General features: G+C 37.3%; 1 protein-coding gene across 2 annotated transcripts in view; it reads left to right on the top strand.

Annotated features, from left to right (window-relative positions):
- The window catches only part of GNPTAB (N-acetylglucosamine-1-phosphate transferase subunits alpha and beta), a 47,150-nt gene extending 32,255 nt beyond the window's left edge, over positions 1 to 14,895 (top strand). The window contains exons 14-22 of one of the 2 annotated variants that reach the window (XM_050910725.1): positions 632 to 831; positions 1,117 to 1,336; positions 2,409 to 2,522; positions 5,173 to 5,258; positions 7,068 to 7,166; positions 10,901 to 11,068; positions 12,431 to 12,521; positions 13,130 to 13,187; positions 13,700 to 13,762. In XM_050910725.1, coding sequence (XP_050766682.1) covers positions 632 to 831; positions 1,117 to 1,336; positions 2,409 to 2,522; positions 5,173 to 5,258; positions 7,068 to 7,166; positions 10,901 to 11,068; positions 12,431 to 12,521; positions 13,130 to 13,177 — 1,026 coding nt within the window. In that variant the 3' untranslated portion in view covers positions 13,178 to 13,187; positions 13,700 to 13,762. Of the gene's footprint in view, positions 1 to 631; positions 832 to 1,116; positions 1,337 to 2,408; positions 2,523 to 5,172; positions 5,259 to 7,067; positions 7,167 to 10,900; positions 11,069 to 12,430; positions 12,522 to 13,129; positions 13,188 to 13,699 lie in introns of both variants that reach the window. The other variant, XM_050910716.1, reaches the window with a different exon arrangement.
- The last annotated feature ends 1,165 nt before the right edge of the window (positions 14,896 to 16,060 follow it).

The raw sequence follows: 16,060 nt of genomic DNA, 5'->3' as shown, positions 1-16,060 counted from the left end.
GGTAAATACTTGGGTTCTAAAAGTTAAATTGAAAGTCTGCCAACAAAACTGAATATCCAGACCGTGTCAAGAAAACGTGTAGGAAGCTTCCCCTGCTTCCAGCCCAAAGCATTTTGGCAGTTTTGAAAACCTCTAGAAGAGAAGATAGAGACTGTGCTTCAGTTGGTAGCAACTGCTTTGCACTACTCCAAATAGCAAAGGGGCTATGTTTTTAAAAGACTACCTCTTTCTGTTCATCTGAGATTGGATGTTGCATGAGGAATCTTTATATTCATAGGACTTCAGTTTATGAAATATGGATGAATAATCAGCAAAAAAAGGCAATATTACAAATAAATCTGATAGCAAACAGGGACTTTAGTGTGTGTGTGTGGGAGGTGTCAGAGCACAAATATTAAGGAAGTTTTTTATAGACTGCTTTTCCTCAAAGCATGAAAATTTTAAGGAAAAGGTTACCTTTTATCTTTTCTTTTTAAAGAGAGAACTAAGAAATATGAATAAAAATATTCAAAACTTCTTTTCCCATTTTCAAATACTGGAAAGAGTTGGTGCCTGGCTGAAATGTCATTTTTCCTGTGTGTTTAATGTTTTCGGTAATGTAACCTTGATTTATGCCTGTCCTGCTGTTTAGGAAGAAGAGTCATTACTCAAACAAATGTCATACTTTACTGATGGTAAATATTTTGGAAGGCAGCTGAAAGATACATTTGCCGATTCCCTTCGATATGTAAATAAGCTTTTAAACAGCAAATTTGGATTTACATCTCGGAAAGTCCCTGCTCATATGCCTCACATGATTGACCGCACTGTTATGCAAGAGCTACAGGATATGTGAGTATGTCTTTGTTTGGAATAATGCAAAACTGTAGGTAATTCTACCTTTCTGTTGATGCTTTGCTATAGCTATTTCCAATGTGTTGATGGCTAAAAAAATCATCAAAATCATTAAAATTATATTTTGAAAAAGGAAATAGGGAATTTATTATAACATGATAGTTTTGCTAAAATAAGGAGACTTTTGAGGACCTTTTACAATTCTAGATGAGAATTTGTTTTTAGGTAAGGAATGTTTTACTTTAAGAAACTGGACTACTAAATTAGTTTACATTCTTACAGGTTTCCTGAGGAGTTTGACAAGACATCATTTCACAAAGTGCGGCACTCAGAAGACATGCAGTTTGCTTTTTCGTATTTCTACTATCTTATGAGTGCAGTCCAGCCACTGAACATTTCTCAGATCTTCGATGAGGTTGATACAGACCAGTCAGGCATTTTGTCTGACCGAGAGATTCGCACGTTAGCCACGAGAATCTATGAACTACCATTAAGTTTGCAGGTACTCTTTACTTAGCAATAACTTTTAGAGTAATTTCAGTTTTAAAGTCCAAAACTGTTAAAATAAAATGAGTCAAATCTTCATTTATCCTTGCTTATAGCATCTGTAATGTTTGGCAATTCTTAAATTTTACCTGGAGAGTATAACATTGTGTTCTACTTTATCATTGTTCTATGGAGTCAACAATTAAATTGAGTTCTAGCAGCATCAGAAAAATGGATCACTGGTGTCCGAGTTCAAGAAAGCAGGTAGTGTGAGTTTGTCAGAAAAAGTGTTTACTGGTGAAAGCCACTGTGAAGAGTGGGATCCTGCTGTGCTCTACTCTTGTTCTTGCACATAGTTAAAAGACAGTTCTTGCCCTGAGGAACTTGTGGCCTAAAGAAAGAATTGAGAAAAAGGGTAGCAAAGAAGTCATACTAGTAAATACTATGATCATATACAAAGACTCACACTTCTGGTTTTCTAGGAACCTGATAAACAGAGACATGGTCTTTGTAGGACTTACACTCATAGAGACAGTTGGTAGAGAACGAAGTGTACTATTTCTGCTTTACAGAGAGGAATTGGCACAAACCAATGAAATAATTTGTTCTTGAAACAGCACGCAAAATCATTGGCATAGCTGGAACACAGCCCTGCTTTAGTGTGTTCCTGGCCTGTACCTTAATCAGAAAATCTTCTTCCTGTCCTTTCAGTTCACTTTTCTGTTTGTTTGCTTGATTTGGGATTTAATATGCCACTGCTGGTTTGGGAATTCTGTGCTGTCCTGACATCATCAGTAAAGGTGTGTTTTTCATTTTAAATGAAAATGACGTTGAGTCATATCTGGTCTCAATTCAACTATGCACTGAGCATTTGCTTTAATTTAGGTGTATGGGGAGTCCCACTGACTTCAGCAGTTATTGAACTGGGGTCTGCTGAATATTAAGTCGTCTTTTTCCGACAGTAGCATGGAAATTTGTTAAGTAGATAACATTAAATATGTCTGTGCACCCTGGATTTTTGGAACTGTGTCAGTGAAAAAACAGGATTTTTTTTTTTTTTTTTTCTTTCCCCCTTCTCTTTCTGTTAGGATTTGACGGGTCTGGAACAAATGCTAATAAATTGCTCTAAAGCTCTTCCTGCCAACATCACTCAGATCCATGTCATTCCACCAACTCAGGAAGCATATTATGATCCCAATCTGGTAAGAAACATTGGTCTTAAAAGATGCTTGGTTTCTTTCCTGAGCATGTATTTACTGTGCTTGAAAAGCTGGTTTGATTTCTAGAAGGAAAGTATTAACAAAAATATCTACTTGTGTGTACATGAAGTAAGTGTTATAAAATGAAAATTCTACAAGCTATGTCCTAAATTATAAAGTCATTAATTTCCTTCAAAAACAGAGAAAAGCTGAGCTTTAGAATGTTATTATATATGGTATTTAAAAAGTCACCGTGTTAGGAAAATTCACTGTTGTGAACCAAAAAGACAGTAAGCCCAGTACCTCTCTGACTAGAACTTTCTATTGAGTCTTTATCTGAATTATAACCCATGTCTTTAAAAACAAAATAAAAAACCGCCACCAAACCATCAGATGGACATCTTTAGAATAATTCTTCCTAATTTGAAGGCTTCAGACTAACTCCTTTTAACACCCAAAGATGGGCTGACAGGAACCTCATGAAGTTCAGCAAGGAGAAGTGCAAAGTCCTGCACCTGGGGAGGAACAACCCCATGCACCGGTATTATGCTAGGGTCTACGCAGCTGGAAAGCAGCTTGGCAGAAAAAGACCTGGGGGTCTTGGTGGACACAGAGTTGAACATGAGCCAGCAGTGTGCCCTTGCCACAAAGAAGGCTAATGGTATCCTGGGCTGCATTAGACAAAGTGTTGCCAGCAGGTCAAGGGAGGTGAGCCTTCCATGCTACTCAGCGCTGGTGAGGCCGCACCTAGAGTGCTGTGTCCAGTTCTGGGCTCCTCAATACAAGGGACACATGGACATACTGGATGTAGTCCAGTGAAGGGCCACGAAGGTAATTAAGGGGCTGCAGCCTTTCTCTTATGCGTAAAGGCTGAGAGAGCTGGGACTGTTTAGCCTAAAGAAGAGTAGTCTCAAGGGGGGATCTCATCAATGTATATAAATACCTGAAGGGAGGGCACAAAGAAGATGGAGCCAGGCTCTTCTCAGTGGTGTCCAGTGACAGGACCAGAGGTAATGGGCACAAACTGAAAACACAGGAGGTTCCCTCTGAACATCAGGAAACGCTTTTTTACTGTGATAGTGACCAAGCACTGGTGCAGGTTGCCCATTTGTGGGCAGTCTCCATCCTTGGAGATATTCAAAAGCCATCTGGACATAGTCCTGAGCAACTGGCACCAGGTGGCCCTGCATGAGCAGGGGTGTTGGGCCAGATGAGCTCCTGAGCTCCCTTCCAACCTAAACCATTCTGTGATTCTCTGAAAATTGAGGTCTTAGGACTAGATGTTCCTTAAGGATTTAAGTCTTTATTTTCTATTTTAGTGGTTAAACTCTCATTAAAACCTGCTGGAATTTAGGAATCTAGAATCTTTAGATCTGACACTAATACCTGCATTTCTTTTACAATAAGAATTTAATTCCTGCATCAACCTATGCATTTGAAAAAAAAGCATGCTTGTGCTTTGCTAAATTGATGACCTGGTATTTTCTAGCTTCAAACCAATACGGTATCAAAGCAAAAATAATTTCGATGAGTACAGATCGTGAACTTTTGGATAGTAGAAGAGCATTATTGATCCCCAACACATGCAAATCATAGTACAGAGATCTACAGTGTGTGTGTAGATAAATGTATATGGACATTGACTATTTTTTTCTTTTTCTTTTTTTTCTTCCCTCTGTATATCTATCCTGCCTTGTATTCTTATCAGGTTATGTTACAAGGTTTTAAAAATATTTTCCCCTAAGTCTGAATTCCAGCAAAGTTCTATATAAAGCCATTCTGTCAGCCTGATTTGAAGAAATGGAAGTGTGGATTTGAGAGTCCTGCGCAGTCTGAGGACATTACATCCAGTATAGCCTTACTTCATTTTGCCTCTTTATGACTCAATTCAGTCTGCAAAATTCTGTAAAGTAAAAACTTTGAAAAGTAGTAGTAAAGGATGGCTGCCATGAATATGTTTTAAGATGGGGTTAAAAATAAGTCTCAGTGGTTGGGAATAATGTCAAATTAATCTTTTTGGAGAGTTAGTAAAATATTACTAATCTAAGCAGTAATGCGTAACGTACTAATGTTATCAGTCAGTTCAAATAGTGACAAAATAGCGTTTGTGTTTGGCACAGAGGCCTGATTTATTTTTACTTCTGTTATCTGCAACAGCTAAATTTCTTGGAATGAGTCTACTACCATAGAAATATCCCTTGAGAATAGGGATTTTATTTCCCAGAATTGTTTTAACATAGCTTGTGATAGAAATAAGGCCTCATGTGTATCAGCTGTTCTGCAGAGTTTGCCTGGCCAGTGTTACTGGTGGCCTCTACTAGAGGAATGTCAGACAGCTGTCAAATGAGCTACAATTTCTGAATATTTTATTGAGGATGAAATCTAGAAGTTGCAATGTTTTTGCCAAAAATAGTCTGTATTTTTCATATAATATTTGTATGCATAGGAAGTTGTGATGTTATGCACCAGTATCTTTTTTGTTTTGTTCTGTTCTTCCCCGCAACAGTTGATCAAGAAACTATTGCTTTTCATTCCAGGAGAGTAAGCGTATGCAGGCCTTTCTAGCTGTAATATAAGTTTTCTACAAAGTACATCTTTATAACAGATTCTGTAATTTTCAGTAACCTATAATCTAAAAAATGTTTTCTTCCAGCCTCCAGTAACAAAAAACCTAGTGACTAATTGCAAACCTGTGACTGACAGAATTCGTAAGGCATACAAGGACAAAAACAAATACAGGTATGTTGTTACAGTCCTGTGAAAAGCCATGCTGGGTTTTGTAAAGCAATAAGAGGGAGGTATAAATACATACATGACCACAGATTGTATGTATATGTTAACAAATCTTAGCTCAATTTATTTTAACAGTGGAACTGAAGAAATGTACTGATACCTACTTATGTATGTTTGATTGTGCAGAATGATGTGATTTTTTTCATAGTTTCTTATTTAGTAGACTAAATATTTCCATGCTACTTGTGTCATCTTGGGCCAGATCCTAATTTGTGTTGTACAACAGTAAGCCAGAGTATCTTTAGATGGCTACATAAATTGACTATATGTAGTCAGTGAGGGCAGTTAAAGTAGCATAAAAAGGAGGAAGGAGCCTGTCCTGTACCTAGAAGTTGTAAATCTGCTTCATCCTTTCTTCTACTGAAGCTTAAAAGAAGAAAAGAACAGTAGAAGCATTTTAGCCTTAACTACCTTGTAGTTTTCCTGCAAGGAGGAGGAGTGACAGGTAGGGAGGGAGGGGGACAAGAAAAGTGTTTCCATCCCCTTTTGCAAAGGGCAGGACAAACCATGATCGTGACCATGGGTTTGTTTGAATAATTGTATTTGCATAGATCTGCCTGAGATCAGGTTCTCTCAGATCTTTCTTCTCTGAAACCTGCAAACCAATCGCATGCCAATGAGGCTGTTTGCTGGCGTGGAGCTTATAGCCTTGTCTCCTGTCCATTTCCTCACCAGTGGTGCTGGGCGAGGGAGGGTGGTGGGGAGTCTCTGAAGCTTGCATTTGCCCCAGGAGTGGCTACAAAGTCAAATAAAACTGTAGAATGGAAGAAGGTTACAGATGCTGCTTAGGGCAGCTTTTGGACGTTATTATGCATTAATTCATAGTACCTCAAGTTGTGCTGTAAGCTTTATAAGTAATTCCCTTCTCAGGAGAGTTTACGCTGAAACTGAAAAGCTGACACAACACATGAGATTTAAAAATGTTGGGGTGGGGGCAAGGATTTGCTGTACTTAAACTGATTTATAGTAATATATTTATATCATTAGGATATATGCTGCTCTTTTGTTCTGTTGATCTTTGATATTAAAATAAGTGTATTAATTTTGTGAGCTTTATAAATGGAGTGGGTTCTCAGGTGAGACTTCAAGGAGCAGGCAGGGTATTTTCTTATGTCAAGATAAGAAAGGTGAAAAATATAAGTGTGGTACCTCTAGTAAGACTTTTAAACTGCTCTTTCAAACCCAAGATATCCCTTCAGAGATGATATACTTCTGGATTTCATACACTTGTTTTGTTTGCAAGTTATTGATTAGGTGGGTGAGGCAGGTTTTATTTGTATTTAAGGTTGTAGTTTTATATACTTTCTTGTAATTTTATTTTAAGATTTTTCTGGGGTTGGTGATTGGAAAATAAGAACATGTTTTCTCCTGTCTGAAGTGTAATTATAAATGACAATTGTAAATTGTGTGTGTTTTTAAAAAAAAAAAAGTAAATAGCATAGTAAGCATTATGTCTACTCTCAGATCAATTGTTACTTTTATGCCAGAACTCATAGTTTATATACTTTGTATTAGAATTCAGTTCTTAGATTTATTAGTAGCCACCCATAAATCGATAGGAAAGTAGTTCTGTGCAAGAGCATTAGCTGAAAAAGAGCATTAGCTTAGTAGTAAATATACTGATAGAAAGCAAATGGCAAATTCTAATGAAGGTTGGCCAGTCAGATTAGAAATAAGTTATTAAATAAGAGTAATATTTATTGAACCTGACTTTAGGTTGTTTTATTAATGTATAAATATTATTTTAACGATAAGGTTTGAAATCATGGGAGAAGAGGAAATTGCCTTCAAAATGATTCGCACAAATGTTTCTCATGTAGTTGGTCAGCTGGATGACATACGAAAAAATCCCAGGTATCCTGTTTCTTCATTTGTATGAAGTTTTGAGGTGGTTTTAATTTTCTGCTTCAACTGTTTAAACTGTTTGTGTGTTGAAAAAATAATTTATTTCCGTGTATTTCTACACTGTGTGTTACAGGGTAAGACCAATTTCAACCAGAAGCACTTCTAATTTTTTCTGTATAACTGAAGCTAAGTGGCTGCTCTCTCTGTTACACTAGGGGTTATCTCATTAATTTCTGTTACATTTTTATGTATCTAAAACCTTTGAAAATTTATAAACTTCAGCTATTTCTGAGGCTTTCATTTTTGCCATTCTAGAGGGCATACAGTTTATATTGCAGGCAATTTTATTTTAAAGGAAGAGCATTTTGATCTGCTTTATGTAGCAATTTTAAAATAAAACTGAGGTGTGGATTATTTTGTTACGAAATCAGTTTTGCATATACATTATGCTTGCATGCTCTGTTACAACATGGCAAGAGGTATTCATTTATTTTTTTTTTTTTTTTTTAATATTTGGTGAGAAACAATCCAAAGCTGGAAGGTAGTCCTCTGTTTCTCCACTCTGCAGTGGTGAAAGGTTTAAATACCCAAATCTGAGAGTAGGCTCTGTAGTGTTGAATTAGGCTCCTGAAATGACTGTGAGATAAATGTGGAAAAGAAATGTCCTGGAATACATTTCACAGCAACCACCTTGCAAAGCAAAGGATGCTGTGTTTGATACTCAAGTCTGAATCTGCTTCGCAGAAGCATTTAACTGTAGTCCTTAGCCCACTGTGTAAGTCTGGGGTTTGACAAGACATGGTGAGATAATTTAATCTTAGAAATTAATCTTTAATCTTAGAAGTCAGACGGTGCCTCCACCCATCTCCTCTCCTTCCTTGCTCTCGCTTGCACACTTTTATCTTGCATCGTGCTTCTGTCTTCAGAAAACTAGAGAGTTCTCTGCCAGTGTAATGTTTGGCCTCAAGGAGGGGTCTGACAAGTGTCAAAAACAGAGCAAGGAGGAAAGGAGGACCAGGTACCTTGGGCCAGGGAAAGTGAAACCTCCTCTTGCAGGTCACAGCAAGCTATTGGGTAATCTCAGCTGCCTGTAAAGCTACAACATTATTTGCATTTGTAGATAAAGAGCAGGTTTTCACTTGCATCTTACACTGTACTACTTCCTAGGTCATTCATTCAGAAAGCGGAATGCTAGTCTTGAGACATTTTGCAGCTGAAGGTGATTTGATTCTATTGTTCCTCCTTACAAGAGTGCCTTCTGGCCACATAACTCCTGCATTCCAGTTCCCACAATGACCTGGTTCAAAAGAAAAGTAGGCAGTGCCCTAACTCATCCTGCTGCTTCCTCTTCCTTCTCCATTTCTTTGTATCTGCTGGCTAGGACTTTTTTTTTTTTTTTTTTTTTTAAATGTAGGTGTGATTTCAAGCTGCGTTAGGCCTAAAGAGGGCACGTAACATGAGTTTCTCACCTTCAGTGTTCAAGTTCATGCTTGCAATCACTGGCTTCTTATTTTGAAGGGTGGTCGCTGATGTCAGACTTGATCCTGAGGCTGTGTTGGTTGTGGTATGAGTATGTGTAACGGATTAAGGCGTTCTAGCAACTTAAAATGGAGCTGCCTATTCTGTGGAGTGATTGTATCCTTAGATGAGGATGTGTTTGATTAAGGGTGTCTAGTCTGTTGTCTCAGGAACCTAGCAGGCAAGATGAGGCAGGTGAGCTGATCTGTCTTGAATCTTCCCTAATTTTCATATCATGCACTGGCATGCTATTGTGGACTCAGCTTGAGACTCCATATATGCATACCCTTTTGGTTGGTTGTTTTTTGTTTTTTTTTTTTTTTTTCTCTTCAGGAACAATAGTGTATTGTGGTCCCAGATTGTTGGCTGGTTCGTGAGGTGAGGTTGAGTCAATTGCTTGGGCTGTGCTCCTGCAAAGTATAGTGCAGTACTGTAGTCATATCTTGTTAGCAAAGGAAGGCTGGCATGGCTATGTAGGCATGCTGTTTCCTTCTCTTTGCCATGTTTTCCCTGCATATAAAACAATAATTATAAACAGTCTCTAAAAACAGGTATTCAGTGCCTCTCTTGGGATGAACTAAAAGTATCGTTCACTTACTGATCTGCCTAAAATGTTTGGTTTGCATCCTTAAGGAAAAGCGAGCCTTAATTGTCTAGGCATTAATTCTGGAATATCCAAAGGAATATCAGGTTTGGTTTCTTTTGGATGGATTAAAACAGTCTTTCCATTTGAAACAGGTTAATATCCTCATTGCTCCCACTTACTGTGCTTTGGTTTGCTATGTGTAGCAACCTCTCAGTCTGTAAACTGCATCTCTTTCAGATGAAGCTAAACAGGGATATACACTCCAGGAGTGCAGCTACTGCATTCCCAGGGCTAATGAGCTGCCAGTCCAACGGACAAGGTCAGGGATAGTCCAGAGTGAACTCCCAAAATGCTTATACTGTAGACATATGATTGCCATAACTAGCTGCTTTGCATAGTATTACTCGATAGTGTAGACATAGCCTGCTCATCTTTGAAGAGGAGAGGCGTAGTTTGTTCTTCTCAGATGTAGCAATTTGAATGACTATTTATACTCTGCATGTAATTCTCTAGAGCAAGGTTACCAATTATGCCGGATTCAGTACAGACTGGGGAAAAGTGGTAAGGCCCTGTGTAGGCCGATTCACGTGCTCTGGAGTTCTGCTTATTTCCAGCTTCAAGTAGGAAGTCTGAACTTTGCTCTTTGAAAGAGCATACCATACTATAGAGAATACAGCTGACTAGAACTACTTATTTACAAAGGTTAGCAATTACAAGGCATATGTCACCAGATAAGATTTCTTCCTCTGGGGAAAATGTAAGGGTCTTGTATCTCACAATATAAATAAAGCACATAACCTTGCCCATATGTGGGAAAAGGAATTTTTGTTGTCAAGCACCAGGTCAGAGTGGCCAAGGGTACATAGCAGTCTAGCACACTAGCTGCTGGTTTAGTTTCAATAATTTGCAGTAACTTAGATAGTTGTGTGTTTCTTATATAAGAAATAAGTCTCTGCAAGAGGCATTATTGGGAGCATGGTTATTTGGTCACAGTGATTTCCATATAAATTCTATACGGGTTGTTGTTGTTTGTATTTTGGCTGATTATACAAGTTCAGCTTTGGGTCTGTGGTTCAAGTCATGTCCTGCCCAATTTATATAGTGTTCTCAGTAACTCAAGGCCTGGGGACCAAGCTTTGCCTTCTCTTGTACAATCTTCTAGTTTTTATGCTGACTTTCTCTGAAGAGTGCAGCATACACAGTAAAATACTAATAGAGCTCACTTTGTTATTTAAGATACTTTACTCATAATTTATTTAAAACTATAAAACCCCTTATCCAAATCATAAAGCTGGCCTTCTAACCTGCTGTCCGTATCCAGTGGTGGGCTCTGGGATGATGCATACTAGTGCCCATTAGATGGCAGCATTATATAAATAAAAGAGAGAGAAATGTGGCTTGTCACTGGATTCCTCAGAGGTTTTGACTCGCTGTCAGCCTTGGTGCTCTTATAATTAAAATCAAATTAATTTAAAATAATGCAACAATAAGGAAACTGATTACCAGTATCAAATATATCGATTTGGTTTAAAAGGATACTGAATCAATTTTGTTCAAGAGGATTCTGTTTGTGTTCTTGGTTTGCCAATACCTTTGCTATATTATTAAAGAAATATTCTAATGACTTCTTGTTTTCTAGAAAATTTGTTTGCCTAAATGACAATATTGATCACAATCATAAGGATGCTCAGACAGTGAAAGCGGTGCTTAGGGATTTTTATGAATCAATGTTTCCCATACCTTCCCAATTTGAACTGCCAAGAGAATATCGGAATCGTTTCCTTCACATGCATGAACTCCAAGAATGGTATGTCACACAGGTTATCTTCAAATTGTTGTAGTGCGATAGCATATAATTACAGAACATATTGGTACAAGCCATTTTTTTTCCCCAGTATTGTCATGAAGGAGTTAACAGTGAAAATAATGTGAAAAGATTTGAATGGACTAAAATTTGAGGTTTGCAGGATTTGGGTTTTTCTGATGCTCGTAAAGTCATTAACATTTCATTGATTGACTCTAGTCTACTTCAAAGAAAAAGTTTTTTGGTTTTTTTTTTTTTAAAGTAATTCAGGACTTCGGGCTTTCTTTAAATGTAAAAAAAAAAACCAAAACCAAAATTGTTTGGAATGCCTGTTGCACAGGGGTAATATAAACTGTTATGTCTCTCACTGACAGATTTTTTTTTTAATCTGTCAGACAGCAATAATCAGCTGGATAATAATCATCAGAAAAGATACATGTATGTCTCATTTTATGTAATGTGTGAAATTTTTGTGTGTTTACCTCTTGCCATTTTATAAATAACTTCAGAAATTGGGGTAGTTGATTTGAGAATACAAGCAAAAGGTTCGCAGGTACAGTGATAAAAATGAGACAAGAAGACTAGTATAGTAATTTTGTTGCTGATCAGCAAATTATGAGAAATAGCTGTTAGTAAGGAAAGAGAAAATATTAGAGGAACTGTACAAGGAATCAGAAGGATTGTAGGTGACAAGAATGGGCATGGATTGTAGTGCTACAAGCCCTGCTGTAGCAGTGGCGGGGGCAAACTCATTTCAGCAGTTAGCTGTAGAAATTTGTGCTGGAGGAGTAGACATTGTTGGCTCTCTTTTTGAGGACATCCATCAAGACTTTGTTAGCTTCAAAAGAACGCTTTATTTTGACTTGTTTGTAGCCAAAGCAGATTTCTAGCAGGGTGGGTTAAAGCATGCTGAAGTGCTGGTAGAAATCCATTTTTATCAAAATGTTTTACAGAATCATAGGAGAGCCCAGGTTGGAAAGGACCTCAAAAGATCATCTGGCCCAACATTTCATGGGAAAGGGAGCCTAGATGAGATTATCTAGGACCCTGTCCAGTTGCATCTTGAAAACCTCCAGTGCTGGGGACTCCACCATGTCCCTGGGGAGGTTGTTCCAGTGAACAATTGTTCTCACTGTAAAAAAATTTTCTTATATCAAGGTGAAACCTCTCCCAGTCCAACTTGTACCTGTTGCCCCTTATCTTCTCCATGCGGCTCTTTGTGAAGAGAGTGCCTTTGTCCTCTTTCTAGCTGCCCTTTCAGTACTGGAAAAAACTTTCGTTGCCTGTTTCATGGAAACTCTTTAAATTTTATATGTTTGCATTTATAATATATGAAGCTGTTTTTCTGTTTCCTTCTTTGTGCAGGAGGGCATATAGAGACAAGCTCAAATTCTGGACCCATTGTGTTCTAGTAACACTTATTGTATTTACGGTCATCTCATTTTTTGCTGAACAGGTAAAATTAATATCTTGTTATCAAATCTATAACACTTAATAGATTGCTGAATCTTGAGGATAACATAAGATGGATTTTTTAAATAGATTTTGAAGAGTAGCTAGGATTTTTCCTTCATAAAGGAAGTAAAGTTGTTACATGACTAATGATTAGGTTGCTTCAGTTTCATGCTTCATCATGTTGAGATTCCTTGAAGAGAGTCATATGGGGGGAAGGAGAGTGGTATTCCCTTTTCAGGCGCCTTGTGACTGTCAAGTCCATCGTCAGTGTGCTAAATTTGGATGCTCAAAATCATTAATTGTTTTTGAAATTCTTGGTCTATTAACACACATATGGGTAAAAGTGCAAAGTAAGTTAACAGGAAGAAAATTTAAGTAATAGCAGTACTCTGGTCCTGAAGAGAATCTTAAGGTATTTAGAGGCCTTATCTAAATCTCATCCCTAAGCAATTGCAAAGACTCCTGTTGAATTCAAAAGGTTTTGAATCCAACTCAAAGGAAAAAACCGCCTTCACTTCTGCAAGCATAGAATGGCTTTCTTGAACGTGATTAATCCTACTAAACTTAGAGGGAGTCAATGGAACAAATCATATGGGTAATTCTTTGCAGGTTGGGGCCTTAAGTAACACTTTCCGTGGTCTGATGAAGAGGGTGTAATTCTTGAAAGGTTGGCTTTTGATTATTATTTTTTTCCCACCTGTAACTTTTGCATGAATCTTTCCCTTGATTTTCAGCCTTTTGTATATCTTAGAAAACTCACCCTCCATTAGTAACTTGGTTTTGGAAGGGGGTACTCAACTTGGTAGTACAGCTAGGTATATAAATACTGTTTTAAGATGCCAGCTTTGTGTTGATCTTCTAGAAACTAAATGTAGCGTGGTGTTATATTAATTTAAATACACAAATTAACTTTAAAATAATCAGAATATAGGCATACTGTATTTTTCACTTTCTGCTTGTATTCTGGTTATTGAGAAGTCCAGTGGAAATGCGCACGCCTAATAGATGAATTTGAGTAAATAACTTTCTTCCTGTGCAGTGGAAAAAAAAAAAAAAAGACAGTATTGACTTAATTACCATGGATGTTACAGATTTTATAGTTTCTAGGATGAAAGCCTGACCAGCTGTGCACCTCTAGCCCAGCAGAGAACTAAATATTGTATTTTTTTCTCTCCTCAGCTAATTGCACTTAAACGAAAGATTTTTCCAAGGAGAAGGATCCAAAAGGAAGTTGGTCATGAACGAATCAAAGTGTAAAAGAGCTTTATTTTGGAGATCAGTCTACCTCAAGATGTGATAAGCATTTAAAATCTCTCTCTCATAAGTGTCTCTTATGGTTTGACATTTAACTATGTTGATACGAAGAAAAAAAATCGTGCATCTACAGTTAGAATCTCTGCAGTACTCTTCATGATATACAAGCTGCTGGAGCTGTGACAATGCAAAACAACAAAAAAAAATAATTGCAGGAAACCTGTACATAGGCAGTTTTCAACAGATCTTACTTTACAACTGTTAGTTCATGGCCATGTTATCCTTTTTTATAAAAAGGGGTTACCTAAAGAAATGTAACTGCATTTATTGCAGTGGATGTTGCCAACTAGATAAAATGTTGGAAAGCAAAGTTGTTTGGGATCAGCTTAACAGGTCCTTGATCTTGCATTCCAAAACATTTTGCAAATTTCTGTCATTGCTGCTTTTTTTAGCCCTACGGGAAAATTGAGAATTATGTAACTTGTCATTTAGATTTAGTATACATTTATTGATGTTGACATTGTTTAAAGCACAGTGACAATTTATCCCCATTTGTAGTATTTAATTGGGATTTGGACAAAATGTGTGCTAATAAAAAAATACACAGTAACAGAACAACTAATGGTTATTTGAAAGATACTTTATATCTGGTGTATTATATTCCAAAGAATACAATGGTGTTATTTCTTGGCTTGATTACAAAGAGAGGATTGTAATCAAATGAAAATGATCAAGGTATAGTATTTACAAGCATTGTAAATATAAAAGCAAAAGTGCCTCTCTATATGAATAACAAACTGTTTTAATGTAGCAATGTATGGAAGCAGTGTTTCACTTCAGAAAACAACATTTGTACTGACATATGAAGCTTTGGTGTTTTTAAATTTAACAGGGTTTGGCCCTGTATTTTGCTGAGACATCAGAATAGTGCGGTTTTGTGTGGGAAAGGATACTGAATCTTTTCAAGCAGAAATTTTTGGTGGTGTATCTTCAGTTAATTGTATTAGCAGTATTCAAAAAAGCATTAATTTTTGTAATCAGATGATGTACAAAATGTGTGTGCATATGTATTTTAAGAGACTTGGTTTGCTTTGAAATTAACTAAAATGTGATAAAAGTTTTGTCTGTTGTTTCTGTTTTAAATTCTGTTTTAAAGTAAACCAAAACTCACCCATTTTGATAAATTAGCCATTAATGCGTATGAATCCTTATGTTAAAAGTTCTTATTTTTCCCTTTAAAAACTTCCAATAGTAATAATTTAATACTAATTTGAAGCATGAATGGATTCTCAAAGTAGAATCAAACTTTTGAGGACTGTAAAAATGCAAGCACTTCTAATTATTAAGGTTGTCTTTCCTACTAGCAATATATAATGCTGAAACATAGAATATAAGTAAGTAGTTTAGATCTATGTACTTCAGACTAGCAGAAAATGAGACATTTCAAGAAATACAAGAAAGCTTTGATAGCTTCTTACACTTCAAACTATTACTAGGTGGATTCAAGTTTGACTAGGATCTGTTTTTTTAAAAATGATATTTGGCATTCTAATAAAAATAGTTGGGAAAACTTCGCTGAAATTTTAAGGCAGTTTTTCTGCTGAAGTTATGTATAAATAAACAGATGGCATAGGTAGCTCAGCTGTCACTGCAATTCCTTTTTGTTTAAGCAGTTTTGAAGGTAGATTCATGCCATTTTGTTTCACTACAGCAGTAAGAGCCCAAAAGATGTAGCATAAACTTACTGAGAAGCGTTAATTGAAAATCACTGCTAAGATCTGTGTGCATGGTACCTGGGGAAAAAAGCAAGCAAGCGAAGCAGGGTAAGATGCGAACAGTATTGTGGTGGCAACTAAGCACCCACCCACCCAGCCACTCACTCCTGCCAGTAGGATGAAGGAGGGAATTGGAAAAGTAAAAGTGCAAAAAACTTGTGGGTCAAGATAAAGCCAGTTTAAGTGAAGGGGGAGGAAGAAACACAAAACCAAATGATGCAAAGGGAGAGATACTCTAACTCCCAAAAGCAGACCGATCCCTGCTTTGTCTCTGAGCAACAGCTGCCTTGGAAAGACCAAACCCCTGGCTTTTATTGTAGAGCCTGGTGTGGTACAGTATGGTCCTCAGTCAGTTCAGGTCAGCTGTCCCAGCGGTGTTCCCCCTTCCCACCTCACTCCTGGCTGGTGGGGGGCGCAGAGCAAGGCCTCGACGCTGTGCAGGCCCTGCTCAGCAATGGCTCGCACACCGCTCTGGTTCGGGCGTTACCAGCACTGTTTTGGTCACCGGTAT

Source organism: Gymnogyps californianus, chromosome 1 (assembly GCF_018139145.2).
Source record: "Gymnogyps californianus isolate 813 chromosome 1, ASM1813914v2, whole genome shotgun sequence".
NCBI lineage: Eukaryota > Metazoa > Chordata > Aves > Accipitriformes > Cathartidae > Gymnogyps > Gymnogyps californianus.
This window is presented reverse-complemented; position numbering and strand designations above follow the sequence as displayed.